We start from the raw sequence: 19,051 nt of genomic DNA, 5'->3' as shown, positions 1-19,051 counted from the left end.
ATGTATTTGTCCTGGTGCCTATAATACAAAAACACTCCACTGAAAAGTGATTATAAACCCCGAACTGAAAAGTTGACACATCTAAAATATGAAACTCTCTGTGCCAGCAGGGATCCATCCTTCATTTTTGTACAGTATTTTAATAATTTAGAGATCTTCATCAACCAGGATGCTGAAAAACTTGTATCTGTTAGTGTTAATCTTGGAATGTGATGTTTTGTGTATCTTTCATGAGAGATGATAATTTTTAGCATATGCCAGTTGGTCATCGACTTTCTAGCCAACTCAGCATTTCAGTCTTTTGATTCATTCAGTTGTATTTATTGAGCACTTTCTGTGTGCAGAGCACTGTACTAAGCACTTGGAAAGTACATTTCAGCAATAATGAGAAACAATCCCTGCCCTCACTGGGCTTTTGAGTTCTTGGCTTAAATGTGGAGGTGAAATCAATCTCCACAGTATTAAGTAGCTCAGCAGGAAACCTCAAACCAAGTAAATCAAGGAGATCACACTTTAAAAGCACGTTAGTTCAGGTAATATGGGTAGCTATATTACAGTGTATTGGAAACCAATAGAGCTGTCACCATGAGCTGTCACCATTTAGGGTCACCATAAGTGTCACCATTAATTGAAGAGCAGCAGGGCTTAGCGGAAAGAGCAGAGGTCTGGGTGTAAGGAAACCTGGGTCTGTTCACATTCTCATTGTGAACAGTTTCCCACTGGGACCCAGGGTACCGAGTGTGGTTGTTATCTTTCCCACAGTGCCATAAGAACAGAAGGCCATGTGCAACAGCATAGACCACTGATAGCTCAGACAGCAGCACCAGGGTGTTTGGAGGAACGGTGAGAGGGTCACCCTTCTTGTCACCCATCTCATGACCTTCCAATAGATCTAATTTTCCCTTTGGCAAGCCATTTCAAAATATATGTCTATGAACTCACCTTTGTGCTTAAATGGGTAGAAATGGAAATAATGTTGCACCAAGCCAACTTTTAATAAAATTTTTGTTTGTATTGATCATTCAAATAATCAGTTTTGGTGATACTATTTAATTGTCAGGTGACCACTCTGCCATGCATGGAGGGAAAACCGTGCGCTGGTTTTCTACATTTTAGCAAGTCGGGGCATGCATCTCAATAATTTCTTTGACCCTAAACCATATAATCAACTGTCATTAATTCAATTCAATCGTATTTATTGAGCACTTACTGTGTGCAGAGCACTGTACTAAGTGCTTGGAAAGTACAGTTCAGCAGTAGAGACAGTCGCTGTCCACAACGGGCTTACAGTCTAGACGTGGGGAGACAGACATCAAAATAAGTAAGCAGCATCAATATAAATAAATAGAATTGTAGATTTATACAAATATACATAAGTGCTGAGAGGTGGGTGTACAGTGGGCTTACAGTCTATTAATTGCCATTTAATAACATTAAACTCATTATACATCAAAAAAACTCTGAAAAAAGCATTATTACAGTTTGTACCCCCAAATGATACAACATTTTAAAATTCTGTAGCTTAATTGAAAAGCTCAAAGTGTTGAGCTAGGTTTAATCATCAACCACGTCATAATGAACTGAAACTTTTTGGCCCATCCACGAACCCTGTATTAAGGAAGACTTGAGTTGTATCACTCACTCTTTGTAATACTCTGCATGCATGAACATGAATTCTGACAGTGCTTCAATCTGTATTCACGCAGCCATGCATTAAAAGAAGAACTTTCTTTTGCATTTCATTTAAAATCATATTTGAAAATGTGTTCTGGCAGAACTGAGCATATTTATGTAGAAGCTGCTAGGAGGAGATGAGCAACAATCCCTTAAATCCAAAATCAAATACTCAGTCAAGCACATATTCCAGTCCAACACCATTTCTAAAACTCAAAATCTACTTGATGCCAGTGCCTAGAAACCTCTAGGTTAAAAAAAATCACCAAGCAGTTACAGACCAACCCAAGTCACCTCTTGTCATCTTGATTGTCTGGCTGTCTCTAATCAGCAGGGTCCAACCATAGTCATGGATATGGATATTGGACACGGGCCCCATTGGGATGATGACCCCTCCGTTGTACTCTCCCAAGCACTTAGTACAGTGTTAGTTTTATACTTGTACTTTTTAAGCACAGTTCTAAGCGCTGGGGTAGATGCAAGTTAATTAGTCCCTGCATGGGGCTCACAGTCATAAGTACGAGGGAGAACAGGTATTGAATCCCCATTTTACAGTGGTGAAAACTGAGGCAGAGGAGTTAAGTGACTTGTCCAAGGTGCTCTGCACATAGTAAGTGCTCAGGAAATACCAATGATTGATCCGTCAGGGCCCACCCAGGTTCATGGGCTTGGAGACTTGAAACCTCCCTGAAAACATGGATTTAAGAATCAGGTCTTGATGAACAAGGAACCCCCTCCATCTATCTGACTGAACCATGCCTAGACAGGTATCTAGGGAGCCTAGAATCTCCTCCCCAGGATGCCTATTCACTCTGATTGCAGGGCCCCTCCTGTTTTGGATGGAAAAAAAACTGTCTGACAGCCACACGCTGCTTCATCCAGCTTATGATAAGCATCATCCGGCGTGAGTGCGAGCCTGTCCCATAGTCCATCCTGTGTGAGCCCCCCTCACTGCAAGCCACCTTGGTCTTTCCACCTCACTGGCTCCCAACTTGCCGGACTACCATTCCTTCATCTCAGCCGTCCAATCCACTGCTTCTGTGGGTTTGTAGGAAGAGAGGCTGCTTTTCAGCAATGGTGAGAAGCTTCTGCTTGATGTGGAGAGAGAGCAGGTATCAGTCCTAAGAGGTTTTGAGGACTGAAAAGAGGTTTGCCAAGCAACCCTGCAAGATGATTCAACATCATGGAATCATCATGCAGCAACATGGGATATGGACTGAAAGGAGAGAGCCTGGAGGCAGGGAGGTCAGCAATAGTGATATGATCGAGCCTTGTCCAGGGTGTAATTAATTGGAGAGGAAAGAGCTGATCCAGGGGATGTCATGGAGGAAGAATTGACAAGTTTTAGGTTTGGACTGGGGTATGAAAGACAGATGTAAGCGCCTTGTGAGCAGGGATTGTGCCTGCCAACACTATAGTAATGTACTCCCCCAAGCACTTAATGCAGTGTTTTGCACATTGCAAGCACTGAAGTACCACTGATTCATAGAGTCAAAGATGATACCAAGGTTGCAGGTTTCTAGATCAGCAAGGATGGTGGGCTTATTAACAGATGGGAAAATTATGAGGAAGATTGATTGAGGAAGGAAGATAAGTTCCATTTTGGACATTTTGAGTTTGAGGTTGTTGGGGGTCGTTCACATGGAAATGGTCTGGAGGCAGAAGGAAATGCTGGATTGTAGGTTAGAGAAGTTCATTCTTGTTCATTCCAGGTGCTTCTTGTTCATTCCAAGCGCTTAGTACAGTGCTCTGCACATAGTAAGCACTCAATAAATACTATTGAATTGAATGAAAGAAGTTGGACCTGGAGAGTTAGATGTGGGAGTCATCCTCATAGAGGTAAGAGTTAAAGCCATGTGAACAGCTAACCTCCCCGAGAGAGTGAGTGTAAAGCTAGAAGAGTCGGGGACCCAGACAGAACAGAGCATTGTGGCATGCCCATGTTTAGGGAATGAGAGGCAAATGAGTCAGTGAGCTATTGCTGCTGCACACAGCTCCGACCCCTGAAATCCCCTTGGACCATCAGACTTCTTCCAGACCCTACTGAGTGACTTGCCTCAGACCCTGGAGCTTTTTAGAAATAGGCTTGCACACATCATTTCACAATAGGCTTGTACATATCATTTCACCTTGTCCCCTTCCCTACATACCCTTTTTTTCCACCATCTAGACCCCCCACTTTTTGTCTCCTTTTTGTCCCCCCACCCCCACTACCTATCGCAGGCCTGTAATCTTATTTATGTTGAGGTTAAGTGCTTGTCCTTGCCAGTATATCTAAATTTCCCTTCCCCGGAGGAGCCTTTAGGTAGTGTGCCCTGGTTATGGTGTTACTCAGGGGCTGAGAGATCTATGGACCTCCAATTATGATCTGTTGCCGAATTGTACATTCCAAGCGCTTAGTACAGTTCTCTGCACATAGTAAGCACTCAATAAATACTATTGAATGAATGAATGAATAATAAAAACCAAGATAAACTTCTTTTATAAGGGATTCACTAGGACCAAACTCTCCAGAACATTTTAGCCTTTCGTGGAGACATTACAAGTGGTCCTGAAGATTGTCCATAAGACCCTATAGAACAGAAAAATCCCTCCATTCCTTTGAGCCCAACAGAGGGATCAAAGTGGAATGGAGGAGATTCTAGATCCCAGAGAGATTGAAAAGGCAAAGGAGATTGTCTTCAGTGGATCTTTGGCGATTAAAATACAAGCAGCTATCTAATGGGATATGAAATGACTTTTTTACACCTATTATTTTTACATCTAAAAGGAAAAGATGAGACAGGAGGTAAAGAGAAAGGGAAGTATGGTCAAGCATGAAATCCTCACGTACCAATAGAAAACAGCATATTCTAATTTAAGAATAATGGAAAAATAAAAAAATCACATAAGGTCAATTGAACATCAGAGCCTCTTGCAGAGGAGCAAATGAATGCCCAATCTATTCCACTTAATAAAAGCTGCTATTAAGAAAGTTGTTTTTGGAAACCTTTCAGGATTACTCTCTTGATTTCCTACGGAAATGGAGAGGCTAAAAACCTTCACTTGTATTTGCAGTCCAAATCCCTTTAGCTCCAAAAAGTTACCCATCAGCTCATATTCTAAACTTCATTTGGCAATTCCCCTATAAAAAGCTAGAGTGTTTACAACAGGAATAATTAGTATGAATGGAAACACTTCTGTCCCCTCATCCTTGCCACCAGACTGCTGTTGCTGTTAGCCTAGTTTAACCAAGCAGAGACTCAGGAAGGAGGCCTCCAACCAAACAGAAGCCACTGCTACCTGACATGAGTTTCCCATTAGAAATTGGGCTTTGCCCAAGTTGATGCTTGAAACTGCCTAGATAATATTGTCAAGAAAACATCTCTGGGTGGCTATGCTAGTGTATTGAGGGGTAATGCCAGCACAGTCTCACTTTAAAAGGGAAAATGCAGATAAGTAAAAGAAGAGTCCACAGTGAATTTAGAAGGTCTATATGCCCTTTTGGGGTAGGAACAGTTGTGAAAGAATTTTCCATGAAGTAAGCCCACCTTTTATTTTCTTGGTTATTTATGTCTATTCAAAAAATCACCCGTTGTCAAACCATTTCCTCAGTTAAAAAACAATAGTTATTGGGGGACACAGTACAATTATTGAAGTATGGGTTTGAAGGTTAAAAAAAAAGCCTAAGTTAGGCACTACCCTCTCTTCTGCTTGGAAATTGTCTGCATTGTGTATTGGTGGCACAAGACAACTGTAATTCACAAGCTTCATTCCTGCTCCAGCAGACAAATGTTCTCTTTCTCTTCCCTCAAATAATGGTGTATATGAAGTCTCTTGCACTTTTTTGGCTTTGAAGGAGCCCAGAAGAGCTCTTATTTGGGATTGATGCAAGGCATCTGCAGTGCTACTCCAGACACATTTTCCGGAACACCTGGTTTCAATTAATATGCTCAGAAGTTTTTTATACTCAACAACTAAGGGCTTCTGTCATGGGGCTGAGAAGCAGTTACTCACCATAAATCACTCAATAGCTTGCATTTACTTTGAAGTAATTAGTTTAAGTCTCCTATAAAATATAGGAAGCCCTTAACTGGTTTTCATTGTTGATGTTAAACAACAGGATAAGCAGGTTGAACACAGATCCCAGAAAAGCTTCTAGAGACACAGAACAAAGCAGGTGACAAAGGATCTTTTAGGATAGGTAATAATGACAGCTTAGCTTTTCATTTATTTTCAGTCTAAATGATATACCAACAGCTATTCAGAAACTAGCATCCATGTCCCGATTTGAATTAATCTATCAGGAGGCGAAACCTGAAGCATTTTATTTTTCCTATTTCAAGATTGCAAATTCCATTCTTAAACCTGGAATTAAGATCTAAGATAACACACATTTTTCTTCTTGTAAAATGTGGAAAGCAGAACTTTTCAATTGGAAGAATTGATGGAGAATAACAGACCAGTTACAATAGAACAATATAGAACACTGCTGGATGGGCAGGTTTTACAGTAGTGTTGGGCTCAAGAATGCTGGTTTTTTTCCAGGTTAAGACATCATTTGTTAATTGCAAGCAAGTAAACCTTCTTTAGATCTGGGCAACAGTGACCTTTGCTCAGAGACTCAGCATTGAATCAGATGGCTAAACATCCATAACCTTGTGGAATGGTCACTTTCTTCTTGAAAACTGAGCAGGGATCATCATCTTCTGTTGCCCATTTGTCAGAGATTGTAGGAAGTTCCATCTCTTCTATCTCCTTCTCGCAATTATCTGCAAAAGTCCACCTCCTCTGGAAAGAATTGCTTGATGCAGGTTCCCTATTCCCCAATCCCTTCTCAGCATACTCAGTTTTAAGGGCAGACAAAATGGAATGATGCCACAGATTTCAAGGGGATGCACATATCCTGAGCCCCAAACATCATGGCCCCAAGGTACTGATACTTGGCAGACCCAGACAAGTGTCTGGGAGGGAGGGTCAAGAGGGATGACGGGAGAATTTAAAGAAAGGAATTTCCACAATAATAGTTCCACTCCTTAAACCCCATTCATCTGTGATGCAAGTTTGGGGTTCCATTGAAATCTGTAATTAACCTCTTAGGCCCAATCAATTCTTAAAACCCTCTCTCGACTCTGTCCCTGCTTTCCAAGGACCAGGAAATCATGAGTTTGAGTAGGTACATTGAATTAATACTTCTAGCCCTGATTACATTTTTGCAATTAGGAGATAGTAAAGTCCTCCTGGGCTGGGAGCATGTCTCCCAGTTGCATTGTACTCTCCCAAGTGCTCGGTACAGTGCTATGCACACAGTAAGTGCTCAATAAATACCATTAATTGACGGATAAAGCTGTATAGATTTAAACTGATTCCTCATAAGTTTCATATTTATCATATTTGCCACTTATGTCTCCTTTATGATGATAAGCTCCTGCAGGACTGGGATCGTAGTGACATACCTCTCAGCCCGTTCGATTTAGAGGCAGATGGTAGTGTCATCCCAGTTTGATCTTTTCAACACCACGTGCTTACATGAATAGGATCTCACTGTCTATAGCATCATCTTCGAATACGAAGGGCAGCAGTATAGGAAGAAAAGTGTTTTTCATGTAGTACACTTGGTGAAAATGTACAGCATTCTTGTAGTCAGTAGGACACATCCAGCAGGTGTCCATGGACTAAATTCACATCAAAAATAGAACGCCACATGGACATAGGATGGTAACACATGAAGAATTCTATCTCATCATGCAGCCTCCTTGAAAGAAATTCCAGAAAGGCAGTGGGATTTGCTGCAGCAAAGTTGTAAAGATAAATTAACCCTCATTGAAAATGGTGTGTCCTCTTTCTGGGATGAGTTAGAATTTAGCAGAGGATGGCTGTGAAGAAAGCATTTATTTTGCTTCGCACCTTTATGATCCAATCACATTGTAAGGTAGATGGAGTACTTGAAACCAAACAGGGAAATGTGCCAACAACTGAAGTTATGAGCATTAAATGACTAATGATTTATTGACATTAAATGATTAAATGACAGCCCATCTCCCATCTTCAGCAGTTGGTGATGAGCCATTGGTAAAGGCTGAAAAGGTAGGGGCCTGGAAAGTAGATTATTCCATAATTAAAAAAATACTATTTCAACACTGCTTCGCAAAGATTTTTTCCCCGTCGGGTCCTCTGCCTCAAGGGAAAGATTGTAAACTCCTTGAGGGTGGTGTCTTCTACTTTTTTGTACTCTATCTACCAAGTGTCTAATGTAGTTCTCTGCACACAATAAGCACCTAATAAATGTGTGGAGATCTATGAGAAGAAATTTATTTTTTGTGACTACCACCTTCCTGTCTCAAATGTGTTACTGTTCAGGATGAGAGATTACAGATAGCCAAGACAAAATTGGTCAAGCCATTCCCTCCCCTCACCGGATTCATGGATAAAATGTTGGGACAAGGGAAGTACCGTAGCAGATCAAGGGAACCAATGACCTGTCCCAGGACACTTTAAAGTTTCCTAATTTAAAAAATGTGTTCCTTTGGGTCATTTTATCATCAAATGTTGGCTACTAAAGTGTAAAACAATGGAGAAATGTTCTTGATCATGAAATATCTTGAGATGTCCTTCCCATTCACCAGCTCAGTAGTAATCACGTGATACCAAGAGTCAGTCGTGACCCGCATGGGTCCCCAGTATTTCCGAATGAATAACTGGGTGCATAACCTCATAGTGAAAATGCCATGGTCCTGCTGCACTTCTGTGGGAGTAGACATTAACCTCAATTCTGAATAGGCCACATGAGGATTAGAAAACAGAAGAACAATTTTATTTGGATTTAATTCCCTAAAATTATATCATTCAAATATAAACAGAAAATAGTATTTCAAATTCAAGAAATAAATCTAGCACCTTACAATTTGGTATTAAAAGTCAATGTAAACACAGAAGAGTTTCAGGAATTTACTTTGCTTTTCATCAGCACCAGGAGAACAATAGCATGGAGAACGTAAACCTGATTATTTCCATAGCAAAGAGTATATTAGTGCAACTCTGGGAGTGAGTTGGGCAAAGCAGGGCATATTGAAGTCATGATGGCCCAAGACAGAGAAAATCTTTGGAGCCCTCTCAGGTTCAAAGTTATCCCTTGAGAGTGAACACTCTTACAGTACACTCACTCTTCTAGACATTGCTGAAACTATGTTTTCCTCTCAGTAGCATCAGCAGAAGTAGGAGTTGGGGAGGAAGTGGTGTTGGGTTGGCAACAAGATAGTGGGCCTGGGACAGCTGCCCTTCTAGCCCAATAGGTAAAGGAGCCCAACTACGGAGAGACAGTAAACACCCACAAGCCATCACTGTCTTCCACTTTACCAATCCTTTGCCCCTCATAATCCCTTGTACCTGGTTTCAAACACCTTCAAAATAGGGGAAACTGAGCTCAAGATTAAATTGAGGAAAATATGTTTGAAAAATCTCACCCTGTGAACCTCTAAATATAGAAGAATTTTGCATAAAAAATACATTCCTGAAAATTCAGTAAAGTATGTTCATTTCCAGGAATGGAGAACCTTCCGGAAATCTGCATAGCAGCTGCTTCCCCAGAGACAATTCAGATTGCGGCTGCCTATCTTCTTCAACCAGACTATTTATCTGGAGTGGGCTAGAGGTAAGAATTCTCCTTCAAAACCATGTTAAAACTGCAAAACAGGTTTGCCTTCCTCTGCCTCTAAAATCCACCCCAACTTCCCTCTTCTGGTCAAGATTAGATGATTTATTTAAAAGTGAACAGACTTACTTCCTGCCAGGGGAACCTGGGCCTGTCAGTCCTCTAAGGTGTTTGCGGCTGGTGACTGTGGAGCTGTTAAAAATAATGCCACATAAAAAATGCCTTCCTCCTTGGGAAGACTCAGGCTAGATCTGCTATTTGTAGGGTCTGTCACTGTTTTATTCACCTCTTCTCCAAACAGACCACAAACAGCCTTGCTCCAAACAAACTCACCACATTTTGGCTGCAGCTGTTAGCTGGCCACATTTATCCTCTACCATTGACAGTCATCGCTTCTGTCTTTCATTTACCATGCTACTTAACACAGTGTTTAGCCCACTGTAAACACTTGATAAATACCATGACTCTGCTATTACCGTTACTACTAGTATGTTTTTCTCTGGTGTTTTCTCATAATGTTTCTTCCGCTCACCCTGCCTCCAACACCCCACTTCAGCTCCCAGAGCAGTAGTTGGTTGGATACACAGCTGTCAACTCTATCGGTAGAGGGAACCCCTCCTTTTTTTATGGTACTTGTAAAGTGCTTACTTTGTGCTAAGCACTGGGGTAGAACCAAGATAATCAGGTTGGACACAGTCCCTGTCCCATATGGGGCTCCCAATCCAAGCATGAGGGAGTAGGATTTAACCCCCATTTTACGGATGAGGAAATCGAGGTCCAGAAAAGGTAACTTGCCCCTGCTCACCCAGCAGTTAAGTGGCAGAGCCAGGATTAAAACCTAAGTCCTCTGACTTCCAGGTCTGTGCTCTGTCTACTAAGCCATGCTGTTTCCATTGGTAGGGTTTCCCTTTTAATGAGAGGATACATGTGGCAGCCTTCTTCAGGCTTAGCCTCGGTCCATTTTTAAGATTAGTTGGAAGCACTTATTTAAATTTGGATCCAAGCAGTGTTTTTGGGTGGCCATCATTAGATAAGGCGTTTCTTAGGGTACTACTAGGAATAGCATGGCGTAGCAGATACAGCATGAGCCTGGGAGTCAGAAGGTCATGTGTTCTAATCCCAGCTCTACCACTTGTCTGCTGTATGACCTTGGGCAAGTCACTTCACCTCTCTGGGCCTCAGTTCCCTCAACTGTAAAATGGAGATTGAGACTGTGAGCCCCACGTGGGACAGGGACTGTATCCAACCTATTCGTATCCAATCCTTCCCAACAGTATCCATCCCAGCACCTTAGAACAGTGTCTGGCAAACCGTAAGTGCTTAACACATGCCATTATTATCATTATTAGCAGCAGCTAAAGATGTGAGCAATAAGGTCTGGATCACCAGCTGAGGTTCTTGGCTGGGAAGGGCAGAATAGGGCAGGACGAGGAGCTAGCTACATTCTGGAGAGTTAGCATTGGGTGGGCCGACTAGGAGACTGTTGATCGGGAAGCCCTAGGCAAAGGGGAATGATGGTCTGGCTCTCCCTACAGATATGAGAGAATCCCATATTTTCCCAACTCATCCCATCCTAAGGCAGTGATCTCACCACCTGCAAGCTGTATAGAAAAGAATCTCAGCAATTAAAGCCTGGTCACCATGCTAATATCCCAACTCACTCATCACTGAGACTATTGGTTTAATTTCTGTTTTCCCCCATCACTTTGCTTCCTAATTGACTGGTGGCTAGAAACAATCCAATCAACTCAGAGATAACCAACAGAAAGAAGATATCCACAGTCTACACAATAGGTCTCCTAGAGGTTTCCACTAATAAGCTTAAGGAGGGGGAGAAAAATGTTGTGAGAAATCGGAAAGGAGTTAGGTATAAAAAATGCCTAAAAGAATAAGCTCTGAAGAGTTAAAAATAGAATCTAAATATTGAAAGACTAGTAAAAGATCAACAGAGATAAATAAGTCAGAGGAGGCAGCATAAATAAGAGTAAAATTAATAACATTCCCTTGAAGTGGATGTTGTAAATTATAGGTTGAAATATAAACTCTATATTTAACTTTAATTTGTGGCACATCGTCTTTGTGTGTGAACGTGGAAGTCTTTCCAATAGATTTGTCTGATAGGACGAAACTGGCAAACAGTTGCCAGAGGCAATTGTATATGAACTTAGAGTTAATACCAGGTAAGGCCATTGGTTTCAGTTGAACTTTGTTTTATCTCTAACCACTTTTACAGAAAAAGACCTGCTTTTAAAAGAATGTCTTTTTAAAATTAGCACCTGACCTGAGCCCTAGGCTCTCTGACTTCAATCCAAGCGTTCACAATGTAGGTTTCTTACAGAGTCTTCTGCTTGCATAGGTAATCCAGCTCATGGTGTTTTAGAGTTAACTTGTGGAAAGAATAATATAAGGCAGGGCTGATTAACAATGTGTAGACTCCTGGATATTCAGTGGTTGAGACCAGCCACCTGGCTAGTTTTTACCATTCGCTAAGAAAGTTGAGACGAGATCCACAAAATGGATATGCTGGTGCCGTGTTCATGAGCGATTTGATTGATCCTTCCACGGACACAGTCAAGGGAAACAGAAATCGTTGTACCATTGTGGACTTCGAAAGAAGAACGGAGACCCACACTGGTCCATAGGCTTCCCTCTGGCATCTGACCTCCAATTTGCTGAGCAAGTACTGCTGGTTGCAACTGACCACGGATCCGCTCATTCAAAGTAATTTTGATTACATTACATGAGTGGATCAACTTTAGATTAAAAGCAATGCTGGCAATTCCCTTTTCAGTAAACACGAAATACTTCTGAGCCATTGGCCCGGAAGAAACCAGCTGAATCTGGTTCTCATTGGATGTGACGAGGTTGAAGTCCAAAACTTTGTTCCTGACAGCTCCCGTGGGTAACCCTGAAACGGAAACAGTGGCCGAAAGAGCGGTAGAGACTGCTGACGGGATCCAGATGAGGCTAAACATACTGACACCAGAGTTGTCTCCAAAGTAGCGCACACTGCACTGAGCTGGAGACAGAATCTCAAAGCTTATCAGGTCCCCGGCATGGACTTTGGTGGCCCCAGAGGATGACAGTGTCGTGTCTCTGTAATTGACGCCAGACTTGAAAACGTTCACCAGTTCAATGCTGGTGCTGTTACGGGTGATGTAAGAAATCAAGGAAAAGCCTTCCCGGACACACGTGTGGCCCATGGAGTACAGGGCTTGATGGAAAACAAACTTGATGACTCCTGCCTCGGTGAACTTTATACCTCTTCCGTCGTGAGACAAGCTGATCATATATGGGTCAGACACCGAGACGATTTTAAGAGTTGGGCGGTGGTTCGTTTGGTAGTGTACTGCAGTTGACATCTGGGCGCTCATGGCCACAGCCCCCGTGTCATGGGACAACCAGAAGATACTGAGGGGTGTGCTGAGGTTGTACACATTCAAATCTTTACTCCGGTTACAGAACTGATTTGGGCTCTTCAGGGTCACCGAGAGGGTCTGGCTGGGTTCCACCTCTGCTGAACTGCTTAATGTGGTGCTCTGGATATACTTGCCCTCTGGCTGCTCAATGCGAACCCCGCCGAGTTCGTACCCCTCCTCGCTACTATTTAACCTCAGGGAGAGCTGGAGAAAATTCCGGCAGTTGTGTTTCACAGCAAAATTGAGGTCTGCCCACACCAGGCCGTGTTGCCTGAAGACTAGGCGAGTGTCTTGAACCGATCCTATTTCCCCTGGATGTTCACCTTCGATCTTGAGGTTAAAGCCGGAGTAGACTGGGATGTCACCTGCCTCTGTGTGGGGTAAGGCAACGTCTGCAGCCCAGGCTTCAGAGAGTCGACTTTCTCTGGGGGCTGCACATACGGTGTCGCTGATGGCAGCACAGGGCATTGCCACTGCTCCTTCCTCGCACGCCGTACAGGCCTGGCATTCCTGCATTTCTTTATTGAAGAAATACCCTTCACCACACAGTCCCAGCGCTGCATCCTTCTCAGCCACTCCTAGGCACCGGAAGCCCCCTGTTCAGCACAGAAAACACCATCTTAATGGCATACGTACTCTAAGGGCTGAGCTTCAGAAGATTATGGTTCAAAATTTGGCTTAGAAAAATGTCAATCAGTTGTAGTTATTGAGCGCTTACTGCGTGTAGAACACTTGTACTAAGCACTTGGGTGATAAAAAAGACAAGAAATTAGCTTCCCAGCCATGGCTGCCTATTCCATATTCTTGTTAAGTGTCATTACCAATATCTGCATGCAGAATTGCAGATCTGAGAGGGTGATGGGAGCCTTTGCCAGAGCTGCTCAGTAACAAAAACCTACATTTACTGCCTGGAAAAAAAACGTCTATCCAAGAGACCATTTGGGCAAAGGAGGATTTGAGGGGGTGGTGGGTGTGCAGAAATCAAATCAGTGTTTCCTGATCATTTTTCCCTGGGGACATTCAACACCAGTCTGTGGGCACAACCCCTCTTCCCAACCAGAATTCAGAATGTTTGTCATTTACTTTCTTTTATTCCACCACATGTGATTCACTGAGCAGGGATGACAGAGCACTTGAGCAAGAGACACACCTGTGCATAGTCACAGATTGCCAAAGATGGCAGCCAATTAAAATCCTCTACAGGGTCCCAAAGCCCACTGGGTGGATACCAGCGTTCTGCACGACATTGTCTTGGCCTATCTGGGATGGTCCTTCACAGTATGTGTCTCAAAAGGGGATGTTCTTCCATCTACATGTAGAAAATGGTTTTGACTCACCTGGAGTATTCAGACATTTTATCTTTTCACCACAAATATTGGGAGATTCAGTGCACTCATCTCTGTCCTGTCAAATAAATGCATCACACGTCGTCACTTACCAAATACATGTGGAAATGTGAATTATTTTTAATGCTGACTTTCATCACCCTGTTTTGAGGAAACAATCTTTATGAATTTTGACATCATGAGATGAGCTATGCAAATTTGTAAATCTTAAAAGAGGATGCATTTAAATTCCATGGATCTTAATAATTTAGGGAAATTATTTTTGTATGGTTTAAATAGTTAATTTCTTATGACTTTAAAAATGATTTTGAACAAGTATTTCACAAGTGTTTTTTTTTCTAAGACAAATGAACTTAATCCAACTTCCATCTCTAACCGACTCTCTTTCGCTTCATCAAAGAATGTGAGGAATGCTTTTCAATTCATCACGAAAGTATGAAAAATCACAGACTCTAACGTATAGAATTGTAATATTTCACCTGACAAATCCGATCAGCATTTGCGGAACATTCGGACATTTGAAAAAAGCCAGCAGGGCACAGAGTGCATTTTTCACACCATGATGGTGTCTTTTGGAAATTGCAAAATTCATCACTTTCACACGGGCCACAGTCCAGTGAAGGTTGCCCGACACCAGTCTCTTTTGCATCAAATCCAACTTTATGCACCGAGTAGGATGTTTGGAGATGATTTCTGACCTGCTTGTGAAGTCCTTGAAGATGAGTTTGGAAATATTGTTGAATGTCTTCCTGCAAACTCTGGAATGACATCTGCTTCACTGAGTCAAAAAGCATGCCATACTGAACTTTTATCATATCCATTTGAGTGTACATTTTCATCTGCTGTTCCAGAATTTCTTGTTGCTGGCTAATCAGTGTGTTCTGCTGCTCGGTAAGCTTCTGCTGCAAATCTGCAATTACCTTCTGTTGGCTTTTCAGCATCTCAATGAATTTTTCCTGTCCTTTAGCAAGTTGAAGTTGTAGAACTAGTGCATCTTCAGCTGGAACTTCATTTTCTCCTGGAATACAATACAACTATGTTATTCTGCTTTGCAGATTCCCTCTACTCACCTTCCAATTTGGACTACATCCTGCTGTCTTCAAAAATATTCACAGTAATATCAGATTAAATGCAGGCAAGTTCTTTCTTTTCCCTGACTATATTTTAATGGCTTATCTTCCCATTTTGGAGACCCAGAAGTTTGGGAAGAAAGTCCCAAATAAGCCAACAAATCTTCCATACCCCAGGATGACTATTCCGTTGAGTAACTTCATTTGCATTCCTGTGTCCAAAAATGGAAAAACTTAAGGTTTTATTAATTCACTACAACTGTTGTAAATCAAAATAATGGCCTTTGAAATCACACATGTTGCTGTTGACAGCAAAAGATTCTGTGCTTATTGAATACACACTCAATCCTCCAGACCAGCACAGCTGGAAGCACAGTGCATTCATTATCTGGAAAAAGTGATCTCTTCCTAACCTCACAGTCATCAGTGGCAAAGCAGAAACAAAATGAAACTGTGGAGGTTTTGTGACAATGACTGGTCTTCCATTAGCCCCCAAACACTGCTCTTGAAAAGGAAACATTTAGCCTGAATCTAAAGGTTGCCTACAGTATATGCATTGATTGAATGCCAAAGGTAATTGCATTATGGATTTTAGTCTGGGTTTGGATATGCAAGATTTCTTAAGATGGGAAAAAAATGTTACAAGTGAATTGCTATTATAGTCTATTCAGAATCATTTAAATCTGATTTCATTTGCTCTCTATAACCTAATGAAAGACCTACAGAGATCAGCATAACAATTCTGAGGTGTACTAAAATCAATCAGTGGTATTTATTGAGCACCTTCTGGTGTGCAGAGCACTGTACTAAGTGTTTGGAATAGTACAATACAAAAGAGTTGGTAGAAACATTCCGTGCCCATGAGGAGCTTACAGTGTAGAGCGGGAGAGAGACATTAATATAATAGAGAGTGTAGAATAAAACGTTATTTAATAAATGTAGAAAATGGAAAGATTCTGGGTTTAAAACACCTTCCCACTCTTAGTTTGGAGCTCAGATTCAAAACCAGCAGTATCCACCTGTTGATTCCACCCCCTTTGTCATGTAAGGGTTAATAAATTGCACTCTATCGGTAATTGCAGCAGGCCAGTCAAGAACTAAATGAGCCTAGAAACACAATTGTGCTTCCCTGTTTTCATGCTATTATAGTCTCTGCTTCTTATTGGGGGGGTTGGGGAGGGAAAGAGAATACAACCAATAATTTTGCAACCCCCGGGTTGTGTTCTGCAGAGTCCCTGTTTAGGAAAAGTCATGTTTTAGTACCGAATTTATCTCATGTCTGATCCCTGAGTTGGTCACCAGAAGTCAAGGGACACTTCAGTAGATCAGTGGGATTTATTGAGTACTTACTCTGCACAGAGCACTGTACTCGGTGCCTGGGACAGTACAATATGATAGAGTTGGTAGACCTGATCCTTGCCCTTAAGAAGATTTTAGTCTAGTGGAGGAACTTACAGAGAGCCAAGTTCTAGCGTGCATTTAACCAATGGCCCCTATTATCGCTTCTAAGTGAGCTTCCTAGCCTGCTTTGATATCCTACCGTCATAACATGATTGGATTAATTCCAAATCAGATCCAAGAGGCCTGAATGGGTGATGGTGAACAAAACCATCTCCCTCTATACCTCAGGGTCTTGTTCTGAAAAGTGAGATTTCAACAGGCCACTCAGAGTGCTTGTTTCCTAGGGACCAGGGAAAGCCTAATGGTCATGTGAAATCTGGAGATCTGGGCACTTGGGATAGATAGGTTACATGGTTAAAAAACTGGAGCGGAAGGGTTGTGCATAATTAACCCAAAAGGAATCAAGGCTCATGGGTCTGCTGAAATCCCTCGCTTTTCAGAAAAGCAAATGGCACCAGACAAAGGTAAACAAACACGAATAACGGAAGAAAGACGGAAAGACTAGGTGGAGGTGATGTAGAGTGGTTATTAGGTTACAGATGAAGCCTTTTCAAAAAAAAAAAAACCGAACAGAGTGGAACAGAATGAAATGAAAAGAAGGCAGAGGGCTTGGCAGGGTCGAAACGGAAGAAGGAAAACCCTTCTCTTTTCCTTTTCCTCATATTTGAAGAGTTTATCCGAGTCTGGCCCTGTCGTGTTTTGGAACTCAGGGGTGATGGAATCGACCCTGCAATGCTTGCAAACCATCTGGTCCCCTCGGCCCTTTCAGGGGTATTTCCCCGGGTTCGGCTCATTGCGAGGGGCTGCTGGCTATTCCCTGCACCTGGAAGGGCCCGCCCTGGGTGACGCAGGCATCACCGTGCCCAAGGGAGGAGGAGATGGGGGCCGGAATCCGGGCCACAGGTGGGGTGGTGCCCCCTCCTCCACAACCACAGGGAGAGTGGAGGGGCCTCGCCCTCCCCCCGCCGACCCCCCCAACCCACCTGGCTGGATGTCGCAGGTGAGCTGGAGCCCCAGCCCCGCGCCCCCCAGGTCGGAGGCCGGGGAGGCCGGGGGCGCCGGGCCCGGGGGGCCCTGGGCGAGGAGGCGGGGAGCGCCGTCCGGCAGGGGGCGCTGGGGCGCGCAGGGGCAGGGCCGGGGCTTGGGCCGCGCCGCCCGGGCCGGGGGCCTGCAGGGCCGCGGGCCGCTGGCGCCCCTAGCGGAGGGGTTGTGCGCTGCGGGGGCCGGGCCGGGACGGACCTCGGCCTCTCCTCCTCCTCCTCCTCCTCCTCCTCCTCCTCCTCCTCCTCCTCCTCCTCCTCCTCCTCCTCCTCCTCCTCCTCCTCCTCCTCTTTCTCCCACTCCTCCTCCCAGCAGTAGCAGCATCAGCATCATCAAGCAGTGGCCCAGGTAGCCGAAGCCGGCCCCGGCCCGGCCCCGCCGCCCGTCGGCCATCGCCGCCACCTGCAAGAGACGGAGACAGCGGGCTGTGAGACCCGCGGGCCCCCCGCCTGCCTCCCCGCACCGGCCGCCCCTGGTCCCGCAATTCAAAAAATGCCACTGAATGAAGGCATGGATCAACGTGGACCCCGGCCCCGGGGACCCGGGGCTTGGCGCTGGAGCATGCCCTGCTCGACGCGTTGGGTTTTACCCGAGGAAAAGTGCCGCGGCGACGGCCGGAGAGGATCGTCGTCCTTCTCCTAATTCCTTCTCCTCCTGGGGGTCGGGGCCGGTGTGCGGCCGAGCAGCCGCCGCCGCGGGGACGGAGCAGCGATCCCCTGTCCCGAGGCCGCGGGGACTCAACTCCTGGAAAGGACTCGCCCGGGAACGTGCCAGGGGGGAAAACATTCCTCAGCCTTCATTAGCATCGGATTTCCCAAGCGCCTCCCTTTAACCCTGTCCTCCCCAAGCCCCCCCTCCCGCCCCCCGCCTTCGGAGGGGCCTCCCTTTCCGTCACTCTTTTAAAATGGTTATTGCGGAGTGAGCTGCGAACCCACAACCCGCACTCAAACAACAGCACAGGCCCGGGACTGGGCCCCGAGTGGGAGTTTGTCCAAAGCCAGACCCCCGAGACCAAGAGAAGCACGGTGACCTAGTGGATAGAGCCCGGCCTGGGAGTCAGAAGACCTAGGTTCTCATCCCGGCCCTGCCACTTGTCTGCTCTGTGACCTTGGACAAGTCACTTCACTTCTCTATAACTCACTTCCCTCAGCTGTGAAACGGGGATTAAGACCGTGAGCCCTAGGTGGGACAGGGACTGTGTCCAACCTGATGAACTTGTATCCACCCCAGCGTTTAGAAGAGGAACATAGTAAGCGCTTAACAAATGTATTTATTATTATTACTCAGTAGATGGCACCTGGAAGCCGAAGTTCCAGCACCAGTAATGTGGTTCAGCAGTAAAAGCAGATTGCAACTGTTTTTCCTACACCTGAAAGACACCCCAGATTTTCCTTATGGGTGCTGAGCCGTCAAATGTAATAATAATAATAATGTTGGTATTTGTTAAGCGCTTACTATGTGCAGAGCACT

At 44.1% G+C, this 19,051-nt stretch overlaps 2 protein-coding genes across 3 annotated transcripts in view; one reads left to right on the top strand and one right to left on the bottom strand.

Annotated features, from left to right (window-relative positions):
• Nucleotides 1-19,051, top strand: part of LOC100075248 (amyloid beta precursor protein binding family B member 1 interacting protein) — a 111,155-nt gene that overhangs the window by 12,227 nt on the left and 79,877 nt on the right. For both annotated transcript variants that reach the window (XM_007667753.4, XM_029077545.2), the window contains exon 2: nt 9,196-9,304. The gene's annotated coding sequence lies outside the window, so the exon portion shown is untranslated. The remainder of the gene's footprint in view (nt 1-9,195; nt 9,305-19,051) is intronic.
• Nucleotides 10,638-15,136, bottom strand: LOC114816021. Its single transcript, XM_029077544.2, has 3 exons — nt 14,549-15,136; nt 14,061-14,127; nt 10,638-13,319 (listed from the first exon to the last, which is right to left on the bottom strand). Exons 1-3 carry the CDS (start codon nt 15,008-15,010, stop codon nt 11,791-11,793), a joined length of 2,058 nt encoding a protein of 685 aa, XP_028933377.1. The 5' UTR covers nt 15,011-15,136; the 3' UTR covers nt 10,638-11,790.

Source organism: Ornithorhynchus anatinus, chromosome 13 (assembly GCF_004115215.2).
Source record: "Ornithorhynchus anatinus isolate Pmale09 chromosome 13, mOrnAna1.pri.v4, whole genome shotgun sequence".
Lineage (NCBI taxonomy): Eukaryota > Metazoa > Chordata > Mammalia > Monotremata > Ornithorhynchidae > Ornithorhynchus > Ornithorhynchus anatinus.
This window is presented reverse-complemented; position numbering and strand designations above follow the sequence as displayed.